Here is a 17571-nt window from a genome sequence, read left to right on the forward strand (position 1 = left end):
TCAGTTTATTCCCAGTCTTTTTGTTCAGGTGAGTTGTCAAGAGAACTAACGCAAAGCAAGTATTGATATTCAGTTTAATATTTTAAAACAACATTCAGGTAATAATTTAAAAGCTTCCCAAGAAGATACAGACTAGCATAGAGCGGCAACTTTACACATTCAGAAAAATCAATAAAATCAGTAAAACAATATTGGAATAGAATAAGAATAAACTTAGAAGAGCTAACCAAACAGTGAATAGAGATGAAACCAGAATACTTCCTAACAAAACATTTTTTGTTTTAAAAAAACTGTTCAATAAAAATAATTTTTAAAAAACCTGGCTTGGAATCCTGGGAGTTGAAGACCACACATCTTAAACTTTCCATTCTCGGGGGGGAACACCCCCCCCCCAGTTTAGATGTATTGCTAGTACAATTCCCAGAATTCCTTAGCTAGGAAGAATCATGGGAGCGGAGGTATTCTGCGAATTAAAAGTTAAGGCAAATGGCGTGTGTGCTGCTTTGAAGGAAGTTGCTGTAGTCAGTTCTGGATTAGATAAACCTTTGTTATAGGGGAGCTTTTGAAAAGTTAATGATTAATGCAAAAAAAAAAATTAATAATAGCTGGCTTTTTCATGTGGACAACGTTTTATATATATATGTATGTATGTATGTATGTATGTATGGCGTCACAGAATGCAACACGAATGCATGAAACATTCACAAAATGTTCACAGCATATAAAATGCCAAATGTCAAAACATTTTATCGCTGTAAAAGCCAGAGAGCTGTAATAAATCGGTGGAAGACCCCACTGTCTAGCAATCCTACTTTTTACATTTTTACGTTAGATGGTCAGGACAGTGGCTCGCTACCACGAAGAGAAACAGCTCAACGCAGAGAGGGCGAAGAAGGAAGAGAAGATCAAGCTAAGGCGCATCGCTGCTACAATTGCCAGAGAAATAGAATATTTCTGGTCTAATATTGAACAGGTAAATCCTTCTCTTTCTTTGCCAGTCACTTCTGAAACCCTCGAGCTGCGGGGGGTGGGGTGGGGGAGGATTGTTCCCTGGGACTAGGGGTGAAATGCTACCGGTTCGCACCGGTTTGGGCGAACCTTTAGTGATAAAAGCTACGGTTCATTTCCGACAATCAGCTGTGCCGCGTGATTTACATTCACTAGAAAGTAGAAAATCCTGCTTTCTAGTGAATCTAAATCGTGCGGCACAGCTGTTTTCCCCCCTCGCTGTTCTACTTACCTTCTTGAGCCTCCTTTTTCCGTGCAAAGTGCGCATTTGGCATGCACTGTGTATGTGCGTGCAGCATGCTTTTGGCGTGCACTTTGCATGCATGCACGCAGCGCGTGTTTGGCGCACACTGCGCATGTATGGGCAGTGAACCGGTGGCAATCCGTGGAGGATTTCACCACTGTCCTGGGATGGTATTCTGGTGATTCTGGATGAACCCTGCCACCTAGAAATTCACATTTCGGATCCATCTCAGTCCAGAGAAACTGCACGTAACTTTGACATTAAAATCCCCAGCTTTCTCTGAGCTGTGTGTGGATCCAAAGGTTTGCTGAGAATTTTAACCAAAAGGCATTTTGCACAAAGCTGCTGCAGTTCCTTTGTTTGACAGGAGGGAAGATCACTTAATCCCTACTCAAGGGTGTTTTATCTTCCCTTGTTAGTCATTATCATTGTACCTTAAGCAGACAGAGATAACGGGGCTAACTTTGACTGAGAAAGGTGAAGACAGAATATGGGTTAGGTGGCTTTGTGATTGTTCTGTCCCCGTCCCACACGCACACACCAACAGACGTCCAAGAGTTAAAAACCAAACCAGCCGACAAAATCCTTTTCCTTATGATAACGGAACTTGGCAACAACCTAGTGGCTGCCTGCCAAGAGTTTATTACTCACGAAGGGAAGAGATAACTTCTCTCCGCTTCTGGTACCTCAAAGTAAAATGTTCAATAATTACAGAGTCAATCAAGTCCAAAGATAATCCAGCAAAGTCTATAGCAAAAGTCCGGCAATGCAGAATGGCATGGAAGCTTTCAGCTTTGTTCATCACAAGGTTTGACTGGCCACCACGCTCCCTTTTATACCCTGTGGGGGGTGGTCCAGTGACTCAGCCTAATCTCGGGCACGCCTTTTCTTCTGTTGCGCGTGCTTATCTCTGTGACGCTGGTGTGGATCCAGCCAAGACTCATTACTCTCATCACTGTCCACCTGTGGCTGCATGGATGTGCTTGGCCCCAGCCCTATCTTTTACTCTTCGGCGGACACCGAAGGCATTGCCAAAGAGGAGGGTCCTGGAGAGGGAGGCCTTGCCAACTCCTCTCCTTCACTCTCGGAGTCCTCTCCTGCCGATGACACAGGCTCAGGTAACAGAGCCACAACACTGATGATCGCTTCCTCTCATTAGAAGATTCTTTCTAAAGTGAAATAGCACCTTAGAAAGACCCCCTCACCTGGACAGATAGGAAGGAGAGAGGAGAAGGGAGGTAAGGGGAGAGAGAGAGAAGAAAGGGAAAATGAGAGGAAGAAAGGGAGGGAGTGGAAATAAGAGTAGGAGAGAGGGTTAGAAAGAGAGGAAGAGGGGAGCCATGGGGGAAAGGAAGGGGAAGGAGAGAAGGGGAAGGAGAGAAGGAAAGGAGAAAGTTGAAAAGAATAGAAGAAGGGAGGAAAGGGTAAGAGGGGAGCAGGAGAAGAAGGGAGATACGGAATAGTAGAAGAGCAACTCCAAAGGTATTTTAAAGTTTTAAGATGAAGAATGAACCAATATGGAAATCAAAAGATAATTATGTGTGACAATAATGGTTAAGAGATTGTACGTTTATGTATGTTTTATGAGAAATAAAAAGAAAAAAACTTTATATATAGAGCCCCTCGATTCAGTTTCCCTGCCAGGTTTTTTCCCGGTGACATGTAAAGCGAATGCAATCATCGTCATAATTATCAAGCAAGGTTATAAATTTATTTCTGTCTTTCTGTCTTTCCAGGTGGTGGAAATAAAGCTGCAGATTGAATTTCAAGAGAAAAGGAGAAAAGCGTTGAATTTGAAAAGGCGTGCCAAGAAAGGTAGTTTCCCTGTCGTTTGCTACAACATGAGGTTGCCATATTGCAGACTAGGAAGCTGTGGGGTGGGTGTGTCCTCGGTGCTCTCTGAGCTGGGGTTTTTTCTTGCAGTCGTTTCATTACCCAACTAGGTGACGTCATCAGCGCCGTGTCATTTTGCATATTGCAAAGCAGGAAGCATGATCTTGCTCAGTGTTAAACAGTTGGCTTTTAAAAGAACTCGTCTTAAAATGGTCAGATCCTGCTGGGCTGCAATGGTCCTGGTGTCGCCTTCATCCTAGCTCAGGGGTCTGCAACCTTAAACACTCAAAGAGCCATTTGGACCCGTTTCCCACAGAAAAGAAAACACCGGGAGCCACAGAACCCTTCCCGTGCCTGACTATTTCTTGAGCGGCCACAAAACTAGCATATGTAGTTGAATTAAACGTTCTGTTTTCTTCTGAAACTTTTCTTTTCTTGGATTTATCCATGGTTGGCCTACTGGGGGTTGAAAAGCTCAATAAATCGCGTGCCGGCGGTTGTTGCATATTGGCGGTTGTGATGCATATTTTGAGTGACAGCCACAGCAGAGGGGTGAAAGAGCCACATGCGGCTCCAGAGCCGCAGGTTGCTGACCCCTGTCCTAGCTTCTTCTTATTTTAATTTTCGGGTGAAATTTCATGTTTTTCCCCTTGTTTATTAGGCATGATTTTAAGAGGGAAACTAGATTTTTTGGGTTTCATTTTTTTTTTAAAAAAAATTCTGCCTGAAACCTGTTCACAGTTTCCATACTCACCATATGTGGTCCCTGTGCTATTCTGAACTGCAGGTAATCCTCGATTTACAACCCCAGTTACGATCAGGAAGAAAGGTTAGCAGGTGGCAGACTAAAACATTACAGAGTAGGTAGTCCTCGACTTATGACCACAATTGAGCCCAAAATGTTCATTCTTATGTGAATTTTTGCCCCGTTTTACGACCTTTCTTGCCGGCAGCTGTTCAGACAGTCACAGCGGTTGTTAAGTTAGGCACACGGTCGTTAAATGAATCTGGCTTCCCTCCTTGGCTTTGCTTGTCAGACAGTCGCAAAAGGGGATCGCGTGAACACTGCAAACCGTCATAAATGCGAGTCAGTGGCCAAGCATCTGAATATTGATCACGTGACAACGAGGAGTCGTAAGTGTGAAAAACTGTCCTCAGTCACTGTTTTCAGTGCCGTTGCGGCTTCGAACGGTCACTGAATGAGCTGTCGTAAGCCGAGGACTACCTGGGCTGTCCTTTTATCCATCCGTGCAAAGGGACCTCTCCAAAACCTTGACCTAAGCCCATTTGCCCTGTGGGAATATGTAAGATTGAGACTGTGGAAATAGTGCAGAGAAGAGCAACTAAGATGATCAAAGACCTGGAGACTAAACCATACGAAGAATGGCTGCAGGTTTTGGGTCTGGCTAGTCTAAAAAAAGGGGACGTGATGGCTCAGTGGCTAAGACGCTGAGCTTGTCAATCGAGAGGTCGGCAGTTCAGCGATTCGAATCCCTAGTGCCGCGAAACGGGGTGAGCTCCCGTGACTTGTCCCAGCTTCTGCCAACCTAGCAGTTCGAAAGCATGTAAAAAATGCAAGTAGAAAAATAGGGACCACCTTTGGTGGGAAGGGAACAGCGTTCCGTGTGCCTTTGCCATTGAGTCATGCCGTCCACATGACCACGGAGACCTCTTCGGACAGCACTGGCTCTTTGGCTTTGAAACGGAAATGAGAACTGCCCCCTAGAGTCAGGAACGAGTAGCACATATGTGCGAGGGGAACCTTTACCTTTAGTCTAAAAAAAGGAAGAATTGGGGTGACATAGTAACAGTATTCCAGTATTTGAGGGGCCGCCACAAAGAAGATGGGGGTCAAATTATTCTCCAAAGCACCAGAAGGCAGGACAAGAAACAATGGATGGAAACTAACTAAGGGGAGAAGCAACCTGGAATTGAGGAGAAACTTCCTAACAGTGAGGACAATTAACCAGTGGAACAGCTGGCCTCCAGAAATCGTGGGTGTTTTATTTTTAAGAAGAGACTGGACAGTCACTCGTCTGAAATCATATAGGGTCTCCTGCTTAAGCAGGGGGTTGGACTAGAAGACCTCCAAGGTCCCTTCCAGCTCTATTCTATTCTAAACATTATCTTTTCACTGGGTTTATTTTCTTGCTCCCGGCCAAATTGACATGCTAGGCTAACATCTTAAGTTGGTTGACTTAAAAAAAGGTGCCTAAAAAGAGTAACCATTTTGCAGGTAAAGACTCGAGACACTTAGAAGACATCCTGGAAAAAGGGAACAAGTCGGTAAGGGATTTCCCCACCCCCTCCTGTCTCCCTGTTGATAACTCCGGACCTATTGCACATTTGACGATGATTGAAATTACAATTTTTCAAGAAGTATATTTAGAGAGTGGTAGATCTGCTGCCAGTAAACAGCTTTCTCTTATATAAGGAATATAGTGGGAAGATGGGAAGCCGTAATGAGAAAGGGATGTACAGTAGTGGCCAAAATTGTGGAAGCCTTTTGGGAAAAGTGTATTTTTGAGGTTTGATGGCTAATAACACCATTTATTCTTTTGGAGTTTAAAGATAATCCTATTCCACTGCTGGAATGGCCTGGGAATAGCCCAGACCTTCACCCAATTGAACATCTATGGAGCCGACTAAAGAAACTTGTTAGTCAGAAGCGACCCAGCAATATAACCCAGTTAATAGAAGCCATCATTCAATCTTGGTTTCACATGATAACAGCTGCAGAACTCAAAGACTTGGTTCACTCCATGGGAAGACGTCGTAAGGCCGTCATTCATGCTAAAGGTTACCCAACTAAGTATTAACTGACAGGGTGATCATTTTTGTGTATCTCGTTTTTTCTACATGTTTCACTTTTCTTCTTTATACTGTAACTGCTATTCTAATAGCAAATCCTTCATAAAAGTTATTGCATTACATTCTTGATTAAATTATCTTTCCATTGATATATAATGTTATGATACTACTCCCAAAAAAAAGGTGGTGTAATTAGCTAGTTTTAGAAAATACACTTTTCCCAAAAGGTTTCCACAATTTTGGCCACTACTGTATAATACAAAGCCATTGTTGATCAGTTTCCTTTGATCACCGTTGAAAAAGCAAGCTGGTTAATATGAAGCTACCTATATCTCAGCCTCTTTCAATAATTTCCGCTGCGATGGGCAGCTGTTTTTCCATTGGGGCGGGGCCCCTGATGGAGATCTTCCCCATCCTCTTCTTCACAATTTTGGAGGGTGTTGGTTCTGTCCTCTTCCTCCTTTGAGGTAGTTAACAATAAATCATGCATGAAAGGGCTAGGGAGAAGGACCCTTCTAAAACAGATGCACAGCATTTATAGATATATCTTCATTTTGTAGGGTTCGTGGTCCTGTAGAAGAAAGAGAAAAGCCAGCACTTCTCTAACAGACGATGAAGGTCGGTCATGGGTGGGTCTTCTGATCCACCCTTTTCATCTCATCTACCCTGTTTCCCCCAAAATAAGACATCCCCTGATAATAAGCCCAATCGGGCTTTTGAGCGCATGGCAATAAGGCCAAGCACTTATTTCAGGGTTCAAAAAAATATAAGATAGGGTCTTATTTTCAGAGAAGCACGGTACTAGTGTTGCTCCACCAGCGTGGTAGAAGATGTGAAACCTGAAACAAAATATCTATAGAGATTCTCGGCCATCCAGGTCATGGTTGTCCCAAAGGTGCTTTTTCAAGAGCTAAACTGGACTTTATTTGTTTTTCTTTGAAGACGTTTTGCTTCTCATCCAAGAAGCTTCTTCAGCTCTGATTGGCCACTCTTAGGAAGGCAGCAAAGCCCACATTTTGGACAGAGAAAACCACTGCTTTGAAAGCGGCCATCTATGTCAAAACTGAACAGCCCTCTCTCAATGGAAGGGGAGGGATATGACATCATCTATCTCCACTCTATAACACAGACCTTTCAGCAGCTCCAAGAAGGCTCCACACCCCTTTGCACCACTCAGGTGACCCTGAGGACACAGGTAAACCTCCAAGTGGCCTCAGTGACCCTCTAAAAGGATGAAATGACCAGCTGTCTACAAGGAGTATAAATCCTTCTATTCCCCACCATCCAGTCAGAGCTGAAGAAGCTTCTTGGGTGAGAAGCGAAACATCTTCAAAGAAAAAAACAAAGTCCACTTGCCTCTTGAAAAAAATAAAAAAGCACCTTTGGGACTGAAACAAAACAGTAACAGCTCCAGTTTGGAATTCTGTTTTAGTTCCAGAGGGAAACTACTGTTCTGCTTTCACCCGCTGAAGAATCAAAGCAGAATTCTGTGACAAAGAATTCATCTCAATTTTTTTTTTTTTTAAATTGATTTATATGCCGCCCTTCTCCTGAGACTCAGGGCGGTTTACAATGCATTAAGCAATAGCCTTCATACTTTTGTATATTTATACAAAGTCAGCTTATTGCCCCCACAAACTGGGTCCTCAATTTACCTACCTTAGAAAGGATGGAAGGCTGAAGGAACCTGTTGCTAAAATTCACCTCTGGAAACAGCTGATTGGGGGTATTCTGGGAGGCCAATCCACCTGCCAATCAGCTTTTTTCTTATTTTCCTCCCCAAAAACTAAGGTGCGTCTTATACTCCGAAAAATATGGTATATACCACTTCACATTGCTTAACAGACCTCTCTAAGCGGTTTACAGAGTCAATATCTTTTCCCCCAACAATCTGGGTCTCCTCATTTTACCCACCTCAGAAGGATGGAAGGCTTAATCAACCTTGAGCCGGTCAGGATTGAACTCCTGGCAGCCAGAAAATTAGCCTGCAATACTGCATTCTAGCCACTTTGGATGAGTGGGTGGATGGATGGGGAAAAGGAAGAACAATAGCAATAGCACTTAGACTTATATACTACTTTCCAGCCCTCTCTAGCCAGTTTACAGAGTCAGCATATTGCCCCCAACAATCTGGGTCCTCATTTTACCGACCATGGGAGGACGGAAGGCTGAGTCAACCTTGTGCCTGGTGAGATTCGAACTGCCAAATTGCAGGCAGCCGGCAGTCAGCAGAAGTAGCCTGCAATACTGCATTCCACTGCATCAAATGATATGATCAGAAATTCCTGAAATTTAAATCTGTATTCATCAGCCAGACTTTAAGGGAGAACTCTGCAACGCCCACCCACCCACCCAAAAATGGCATCTTAAAGTGAGCGGTCTATTAAATTGTTCGGCTTAGAAAATACAGGTAAAGGTGGCTCTCCATTTGCACAGAAGTCCCCGCTGGCAGGTAGAATATTCCGGCATACGGCTATTCCTTCCTCTCTTTGGTTTGACCCGTGGGCCTGACGTTTTCTTTTCAGCGGAAGACGAAGAGGAGACAATAGAAGAGCAGGAAAAGAAGGAAGGGAATGTCAACCATCAGATGGAGCTGTCCACGCTGGCGAAGGAAGGTGAGTGCGACGACGGCTGAACCGTTTTTCTGCAGGTGCCATGTTTCTCAAATTTTTCTTGCCTGCAGACACCCTTCAAGTACCTTTTGTGGCCACGAACCCCCAAGATTTAACTCCAGATTTGAATCATAACATTTCTTCAAGCCTGTAACGATACTGCCCCCCCCCACATCACATGATCGCTACCTGCAACCTTCCTTGCCAGCTTCCCACAATCAAAGCAAATGAAAATCAACCGATGGAACAGAAGTTGCCTTCAGGAGTTATGGGAGCTTCATCCCTGGAAGCTTTCAAGAAGAGACTGGGTTGCTATCTGTCAGAAATGGTGTAGGTAGAATCTCCTGCTTGGGTGGGGGGTTGGACTAGATGACCTACAAGGTACCTTCCAGTTCTGTTAATATGAATCTATCTAAGATGATCAAAGGTCTGGAGACTAAAACATATAATGAACGGTTGCAGCAACTGGGCATGGCTAGTCTAGTGAAGAGAAGGACCAGGGGAGACATGATAGCAAGTCTTTCGATATTTGAGGGGCTGTCACAGAGAGGAGGGGGGGTCAATCTATTTCCAAAGCACCCGAAGGCCAGACAAGGAATAATGGATGGAGACTGAACAAGGAGAGATTCAACCTGGAAATAAAGAGAAATTTTCTGACAGTGAGAACAATCAACCCATGGAACAGAAGTTGCCGGAAGCTTTGAAGAAGAGACTGGACTGCCATCTGTCAGAAATGGTGTAGGATCTCCTGCTTGGGTGGGGGTGGGGGTGTTGGACTAAATGACCTACAAGGTCCCTTCCAACTCGGTTAATCTGTTAATTCTGATCTCCCCCGTCTCGTTTGTAGCTGAGCTGCCTTTGGATGATCTGATGAAGATGTACGAAGGAGCCTTTGCTGAGAACTTCCACTGGCCCCAGCCGAAGCCCGAAGAGGAGACGAGCGACGAAGGTACATCCTGTCAGAGTTTCCTTTCCAAATGCTTTCTTAGAAGGGACCAGCTTGGACGGAGAGAGGTGGACCGGTTCAGCTTTCCGTCACTCAGCTCCATTAATGTAATCCTCGGCGTGGATATGGAATTTTGAGGTATTCTGGGGGCATTTTGAGATATTCAGGAGGGATTATCTTGCCCCCACCCCATGGTCAGAGTGCTCCCATCATTTGGCTTTTTGAAAGGCCTTTGAAGGCATGGCTAGGCCAAGTAACCTGAGACTCTAGTGGTGGTGTGGCATGTTGGAGGCAGGGGTGGGCTTCAAAAATTTTAGCAAGGGGTTCTCTGCCCGGTTGTTGGGTGGGCATGGCCATGGTGGGTGTGGCCTAGTCGGCCTCCTGCACCATGGTGTGGGGGGGAGGTGTTTTTGCCCTCCCTGGGCTCTGGAGGCTTTCCTTGAACCTCTGGGAGGGGGGAAAACGGCCTCCCCAGGCTCCGGAGGCCCTCTGGAGGCCGGAAAGGGGCCCATTTACGCCCTTCCAAGACTTCCGGTAGGCCCGTTTTTCACCCTCCCCGAGCCTCCGTGCGTGCGCCCTGCACTTACCTGCATCCAAAATGGGCTGGTAGGGGTGGGGCGGAGTATGCAGGGCCAGCCAGGAGTGGGATTTGGGGGTTCTCCGAACTGCACAAAATCTTAGCTAGAGGTTCTGCCGAACCCCCAGCAGCCCACCCCTGGTTGGAGGTGACTGATGGGATAGAGAACACCCCACTTCCTCTCTCTCTCTCTCTATGCATTCTGCTCCCTCCCCCTCTGTCCTGCTTAGATTTATTTAAATTGACTTTTTAAAATTTATTTATTGTTTTAATGTTTTGTTCAATGTTTGGCTTTCAGCGAGATGGGTAGAATACCAGTCAGATGGCTGGCTGGCTGGCTGGCTGGATGAATGAATGAAAATATCTAGCATAGCATTCATTAAAACAATAAAAACAGGGTTTTTTAAAAAAACATTTAATCTTTATTTAGAAATGGAAGATCACCTATGAATGAATGAATGAAAGAAAATATCTAGCATAGCACTCATTAAAACAATAAAAACAGAGGGTTTTTTAAAAAAATATTTATTCTTTATTTAGAAATGGAAGATCACCTATGAGTGAATGCATGCATGCATGCATGCAAGCATGCATGCATGAATGAATGAAAAAAAAAAAGAAAGAAAGAAAGAAAGAAAGAAAGAAAGAAAGAAAATATCTAACATAGCACTCATTAAAACAATAAAAACAGGTTTTTTTTAAAAACATTTAATCTTTATTTAGAAATGGAAGATCACCTATGAATGAATGAATGCATGAATGAATGCATGAATGTATGCAAGAAAGGAAAGGAAAGGAAAGGAAAGGAAAGAAGGAAAGGAAAGGAAAGGAAAGGAAAGGAAAGGAAAGGAAAGGAAAGGAAAGGAAAGGGAAAGAAAGAAAGAAAGAAAGAAAGAGAAAGAAAAGAAAATATTTAACATAGCACTCATTAAAACAATAAAAACAGGGATTTTTTAAAAAAACATTTAATCTTTATTTAGAAATGGAATATCACCTATGAATGAATGAATGAAAATATCTAGCACAGCACTCATTCAAACAATAAAAACGTTTTTTTGTTTTTTTTAAAAAAGCATTTATTCTTTATTTGAAAATGAAATATCACCTATGAATGAATGAATGAATGAAAATATCTAGCACAGCACTTATCAAAACAATAAAAACAGGATTTTTTTTTAAAAAAAGGATTTTTTAAAAAATTTGATTTATATGCTGCCCTTCTCTGGAGACTCAGGGCGGCTTACAATGCGCTAAGCAATAGCCTTCATTCTTTTGTATATTTATACAAAATCAGCTTATTGCCCCCACAAACTGGGTCCTCAATTTACCTACCTTAGAAAGGATGGAAGGCTGAGTCAACCTTGAGCATGGCGAGATTCGAACCTGCAGTAATTGCAGGCAGTTGGTCTTAATAACAGGGTGCTTTAAACCACTGTACTACCAAGGCTCCTTGGTAGTTATTTATTCTTTATTTGAAAATGGAATATCACCTATGAATGAATGAATGAATGAAAATACCTAGCACAGCACTCATCAAAACAATAAAAACTGAGGTGTTTAAAAAAAAAAAAAACATTTATTCTTTATTTAGACATGGAAGATCACCCGGTCGAAAGGGAATTCCTTCAAAAGGAGGTCATCTCGATCGAATCTCTCCTCAGCATCGAGCAGTACAAGGGGACCGAGAGAATGATGGCCAGCAAGAACCGCGGGCGAGATATAGCCGAAGTGGCAGCCACAGCAGAAGCTCTGTTGCCGAAAGGCAGCGCCCGGATCACCACTGCGGTAAATCCATCTGTTGGTTTGGTTGGGTTGGTCTTGATTTCACTGGTGGTAGGCAGGCAGTCCTCGACTTATGACTTTTTTTTATATATAAAAAAATAAATTTTATTAATTTTCTATTAATTACATTCCTTCGTGCTTAATAAACATCATGTTGTCTGGGTATTTAATTTGCTTAACAATACTCAAGGTATGTACTCAAGAGGAACGGGTAGGTACTCCGCTGACACCACGGATCACCCATATGGAGGTAGTCCTTGACTTATGGCCACTCATTTAGTGATCGTTCAAAGAGTGGTGCAGTGGCCTAGAAGTGGAGCTCTCGACTCACAATTGGGAGGCTGTGAGTTTGATCCTAGGTAGAGGCAGAGTAGAGAGTATCCTAGGTAGAGGCCTCTCTCTGGGCACAATGAGAATATTATCTGCTGAACAAAGTTCCACATTGGCGACAGGAAGGGCATCCGGCCAGTAAACTCTCAGCTCCATTCAGTTGCCAATTCTTACTTTCCACCCCTTTTTTTTCAACCATTGGTAAAATAAATTCCAAGTTTGATAATATTCTGTGTCTTCTTTCTGTTTGATTTTCAATGCAGAGTCTAATATCTTCTTCATTATCTCTTCATCTTGAGGTGTTTCTTCATTTTTCCAATATTGTACCAAGATAATCCTTGCTGCTGTTAAAACGTGTAATACTAAATGCATACTTCTCTTATCAAATTTTTCTGATATCATCCCTAATAAAAAGAACAGTTCATGTTTAAAGTCTACATGTTTCCCTATCATCTTTTCTAGCCATCGGTTGTTGTGACCTAGGCTTCCTGAGTCATTAAAACACACGAGTAGTCCCAAAAACCTCTTTTATTGCAACAGCTGTGAATTACGTTCATTCACAGCTGAGTCCCAATTAGTTATCAGGATAATCATCCACTTTTATCTCCCTTGACACGCTGCCAAAGACCTAATTGGCAAAGCCACACGGAGTCTAGAACCAAACAGAGCTTCAGGCTTTAAACTGAACCAAATGAACAAACGTTGCTTCCTGCAAAGGCCCACATGCCTTTGCTTCTCTTTTAAGCCTTATGGGAGGGGCCAATCATCTCCAGGCCTTACTCCTGAGTCGTCCCTTTTATTTTAGCTGTTTTTGCCTTCTGGCAGCTCTGCGCATGCGCGGACTAGGAACAGGCTCCTCTTCCTCGCTGAGGTCTGACTCTGGAGGCTCCAGAAGTAGCACGTACCTCCTAGATGGCCCTTTCTCTGCCTCCGACGCAGAGCCCTCGTCCGAGCTTTCCCCAGACTCCAGGATTGGCCCATGGTCCTCCCCTGCCTCCTCTCTGTCCAACTCTGCTGTGAGCTCCGCAGGCTGCTGGCAGACCACAACATCGGTGTATTTTTGCCCAAATTTTTTTTTGTTTTGTTTTAGCACAAGTCCACCACATATGATGAAATGTGCCCGTCTTTGGGTTACATTTCCAACATTTTCTAGACATGTTTTTAAACATTCTAGCTAACCTCGCAAGTGGTAAATGGCCCTCTATAAAACATTTTATATGCATTTTCTTTATAAGAAGTTGTGACCTTTTGTTTAGTGGTCAAAGTTAAGAGAGCGCTGAGGGAAAAAAAACCATACGACTGTTTTTCACCCTTTATGACCATGGCAGCATCCCCATGTCACATGAGCATCTGGATTTTGATTCCTTATAACCATGGGGATGCCGCAGAGGCAACGGTCCTAAGTGTGAAAAAAGTTCCTTTTTTCAGTGCCGTTGTAACTTTAGAACAGTCCCTAAATGACCTTGTTGTAAGAGGACTAGTGTCATGAAGGGAGCAGCACAATGTCACGGAGGGGAAGAAATGTGTTTGCCCGATTTTTTTTGCAGGTCAAATACAACACCCCTCCCCTCTTGTACGGCTCCCTCCGAGAGTACCAGAAGATCGGCCTCGATTGGTTGGCCAAGCTCTACAAGAAGAAGCTGAATGGCATCTTGGCTGACGAAGCCGGCCTCGGGAAGACAGTGCAGATCATCGCCTTCTTCTCGCACCTGGCCTGCAACGAAGGTACGCGCTCTTGTGTCATGTAATAATAATAATAATAATAATAATAACTTTTTATTGTCATGGTACGTGTATACACAGGATACCCATACAACGAAATTCACTGAACACCCAAAGACCAGGTCCAACACACACAACAATCCCCAAACACACTCCCACCCACCACAATTCCCCACCCCTAAACCACCCAATATCCACACAACAGACCAAGTAATGCTGTCCAACAGCTCACCGATGGTGGCCCTTTAGTTCATTGTTGAGTGCAATTATAGCTCTGGGATAAAAACTATTCAGAAGACGTGTGGTCCGAGTTTTAATTTTTCTGTATCTTCTGCCAGAAGGCAACAGTCCAAAAAGATTGTAAGCAGGATGGGAAGAGTCTCTGAGAATGTTGTGCAACTTCCTCAAACAGCGAAATGCGAAGATGTCATCCAGGGCTGGTAGCTGGAGTCCGATGATATTCTGGGCAGTTTTAATGATTCTCTGTAGAGCTAAACGGGCCAGCTAGTCGTGTAAATGGGCCAGGTAATGGAATAGGAATAGGAGTAGAATAGAACAGAGCAGAGCAGAGCAAAACAACAGAACAGAACAGAACAGAACAGAACTGGAATAGAATAGAACAGAACAACAGAACAGGAATAGATCAGAATAGAACAGAACAGAACAGAACAGGAGGGGAAGGAGAAAGGGAGAAGGAGGAGCAGAGAATAGTTGCTCTTTGCTGAACTTTTTCCAAAGTTTCAACATCTTTTTTTGTAGTACAGTAACCAAAAATTGGTTGCAATTATTCCAGGTGTGGTCTTACTAGGGTTTTATAAAGTGGTATTAGTCCTTCACGTGATCTTGATCCTATGCCTCTGTTTATACAATGGATGGATTCTTAGACTCTCTTCTTGGTCTTCCTTTTTAGGGGATTGGGGTCCTCACCTTGTTGTCGTCCGAAGTTGTAACATTCTGAAGTGGGAGCTGGAGCTCAAACGTTGGTGCCCCGGCCTAAAAATCCTCCTCTACATCGGTACCCAGCGAGAACTAAGAATGAAAAGACAGGTTGGTGGTTTTATTAGTTCAAATCAGGGGTGAAATCCAGCAGGTTCTGACAGGCTCTGGAGAACCAGTAGCGGAAATTTTGAGCAGTTCGAAGAACCGGTAGCGGAAATTTTGATTAGTTCAGAGAACCAGCAAATACCACCTCTGAATGGGGGAAATAGGGATTTTGCAATATCCTTTCCCCAGGAATGGGGAGGGAATGGAGATTTTGAAGTATCCTTCCCCCAGGAGTGGGATGGAAATGGGGATTTTGCAATATCCTTCCCCCAGGAGTGGGGTGGGAATGGAGATTTTGCAGAATCCTTCCCCTGAAATGGGGATTTTGCAATATCCTTCCCCCAGGAGTGAGGAGGGAATGGAGATTTTGCAGTATCCTTCCCCCAGGAGCGGGGTAGGAATGGAGATTTTTGCAATATCCTTCCCCCAGGAGTGGGGTGGGAATGAAGATTTTGCAATATCCTTCCCCCAGGAGTGGGGTGGGAATGGAGATTTTGCAGTATCCTTCCCCTGCCATGCCCACTAAGCCACGCCCACCAAGCCACGCCCACAGAATTGGTAGTAAAAAAATTTGGATTTCACCATTGGTTCAAATCCATTGGGGGTGGGGTTACCACCCATTTCATCCATTTGTCCCAAAGGTGCTTTTTCTAAAGGCAACCTGGATTTCAGCTATAGAGCTGAAGAAACTTCTTGGGATGAGAAGCGAAATGTCTTCAAGGAAAAACAAAGGAAGTCGAGTCGCCTCTTGGAAAAAAAAAAAAGGACATTTGGGACAACCCTGGCAGACTTTCACCCATTTGGTTGTGACCTCTTGAAGATGTCTGGGCTTCAATTCTCAAGATTTCCCAGCCAGCGTGGGGGGTGGGGGGGTGGGGAGTGGGGGAGTGGTTGGGCTTTCTTAACCAATGGTGTGCCAAAAGAGTTTTGATTGACTGAGTTTGTGCACTCATGGCTTGAGTTTTCCTAAGCCCCGGTTGGGTTTTCTTAAGTTATGGTTTGCGAAGAAGCATGGAAGTTACTTGTTCTTCAGAAAGAAAAGTTTAGGGAGATGTCAAAGGTTTTCCTGGAATGTTGTCACTCACCTGACAGAAAATAGGGGACTGGGATACAGGGGATCATTCCTGCAACAGCTTTTTTTTAAACCCACCAAGTTAATACAGGTGTAGATTCCAGGATCTAAATCTTTGTTTATTTTGCCTCCTCCCCTCCCTCCCTCCCTCCCTCTCTCCCTCCCTATTATTATACCTTCCTTCTCTCCCTCCCATTGTCCTCTCCTTCCCTCTCTCCCTTTGTCCCTTCCCTCCCTCTCATTGTCCCTTCCCTCCCTCCCTCCCTCCCTCTTATTATCCTTTCCTTCCATCCCTCCCATTGTCCCTTCCTTCCCTCCCTCCCTTTGTCCCTTCCCTCCCTCTCATTGTTCCTTCCTCCCTCCCTCCTATTATCCCTTCCTTCCCTCCCTCCCATTGTCCTTTCCTTCCCTCCCTCCCTCCTTCCTCCCTGCCTCCCTCTTATTATCCTTTCCTTCCCTCCTTCTCATTGTCCCTTCCTTCCCTCTCTCCCTTTGTCCCTTCCCTCCCACTCTTCATTGTTCCTTTCTTCCTCCCTCCCTCCCTCCCTCCCTCCTTCCTTCCCTCCCTTCCTCCTTCCTTCCCTCCTTCCTTCCTTCCTTCCTTCCTTCCTTCCTTCCTTCCTTCCTTCCTTCCGTAGGAGTGGACGGAACCCAACAGTTTTAACGTCTGCATCACCTCCTACAAGCAGCTCTTCAAAGGCCACCAAGCATTCATGAAGATACGATGGAAGTACCTCATTGTGGACGAGATGCAACAGATCAAGAACATGACGGAGAAGCACTGGGAAGCCCTCTTCCACCTTCGCAGGTCTGGGCCCCATCAAAATCCGCCTTTTCTCCCCCCTGTGGAACACTTAAGCCCTGGTTCTCGTGACGTAGGGAAGGCCACTTTGTCCCCCTCCATGGTTTGAGCCTCGTCTGGGCCAGGAATCCAAATTCAGCTTTCTCTGGCTCACGTTCTACTTCCATTTCTCAAAAGAAGCTAAGAAGCTGTATCTGTGTGTAAAGAGAACCTATGTGTAATGGAATGGGGGGCGTGACCTTGTGGGAGGAGAGGAAGAGAGGCTGCCTAGTGCAGGGGTCCCCAACCCCTGAGCCACAGCCCACTACCGGGCCATGGTCTATTCGTAACCGGGCCGCAGGCCGGTGCAGACGGACTTAGCTGGACTCACACTAGTGGCAGGCCAGTGTACATATGCACACAGGCCCACTTGCAGTTGAACTGTTCTGACCCAGCTCCCAAAACACGCCAAACCCTCTGAAGTTAATTCCTTTATTAGGAGCGCCAGCAGCCCCGGCAAAAAGTTTCTCTCTCAATGCAGACTAACAAGTCTGTCCAGCAAGGAGACGAATAGTTGTCTGTCACACCTATTCATCTCCACCCCCTGCCTTTTATCCCCACAGCTAGGGTGGGGCTTCGCTAGCAGCAGTGGCTCTTCCATCCCAAGGACCGGCCCATAGATTTCCACTGCTCTCCTCTCCTCTGCCTTCTGCTCATCTGTGCGTCAGGCACTGGACCCAGCTGTTCCTCCTCCTCCTCATCAGCCACCTCCAGACCTGGGGGCTGTTGACTCTCCATCTGAAGGCTGA

General features: G+C 44.7%; 1 protein-coding gene across 1 annotated transcript in view; it reads left to right on the forward strand.

Moving 5' to 3' along the window:
* Positions 1-17571, forward strand: part of EP400 (E1A binding protein p400) — a 98987-nt gene that overhangs the window by 23513 nt on the left and 57903 nt on the right. The window contains 10 exon segments of the mRNA XM_070951598.1: positions 833-973; positions 2989-3067; positions 5322-5371; positions 6457-6514; positions 8422-8511; positions 9356-9457; positions 11623-11816; positions 13691-13868; positions 14776-14912; positions 16620-16789. Of these exon segments, the coding sequence (XP_070807699.1) occupies positions 833-973; positions 2989-3067; positions 5322-5371; positions 6457-6514; positions 8422-8511; positions 9356-9457; positions 11623-11816; positions 13691-13868; positions 14776-14912; positions 16620-16789 (1199 nt within the window).

This window comes from Pituophis catenifer, unplaced genomic scaffold, assembly GCF_029215685.1.
Source record: "Pituophis catenifer annectens isolate HBS135680 unplaced genomic scaffold, rPitCat1.0.hap2 SCAF_10, whole genome shotgun sequence".
Lineage (NCBI taxonomy): Eukaryota > Metazoa > Chordata > Lepidosauria > Squamata > Colubridae > Pituophis > Pituophis catenifer.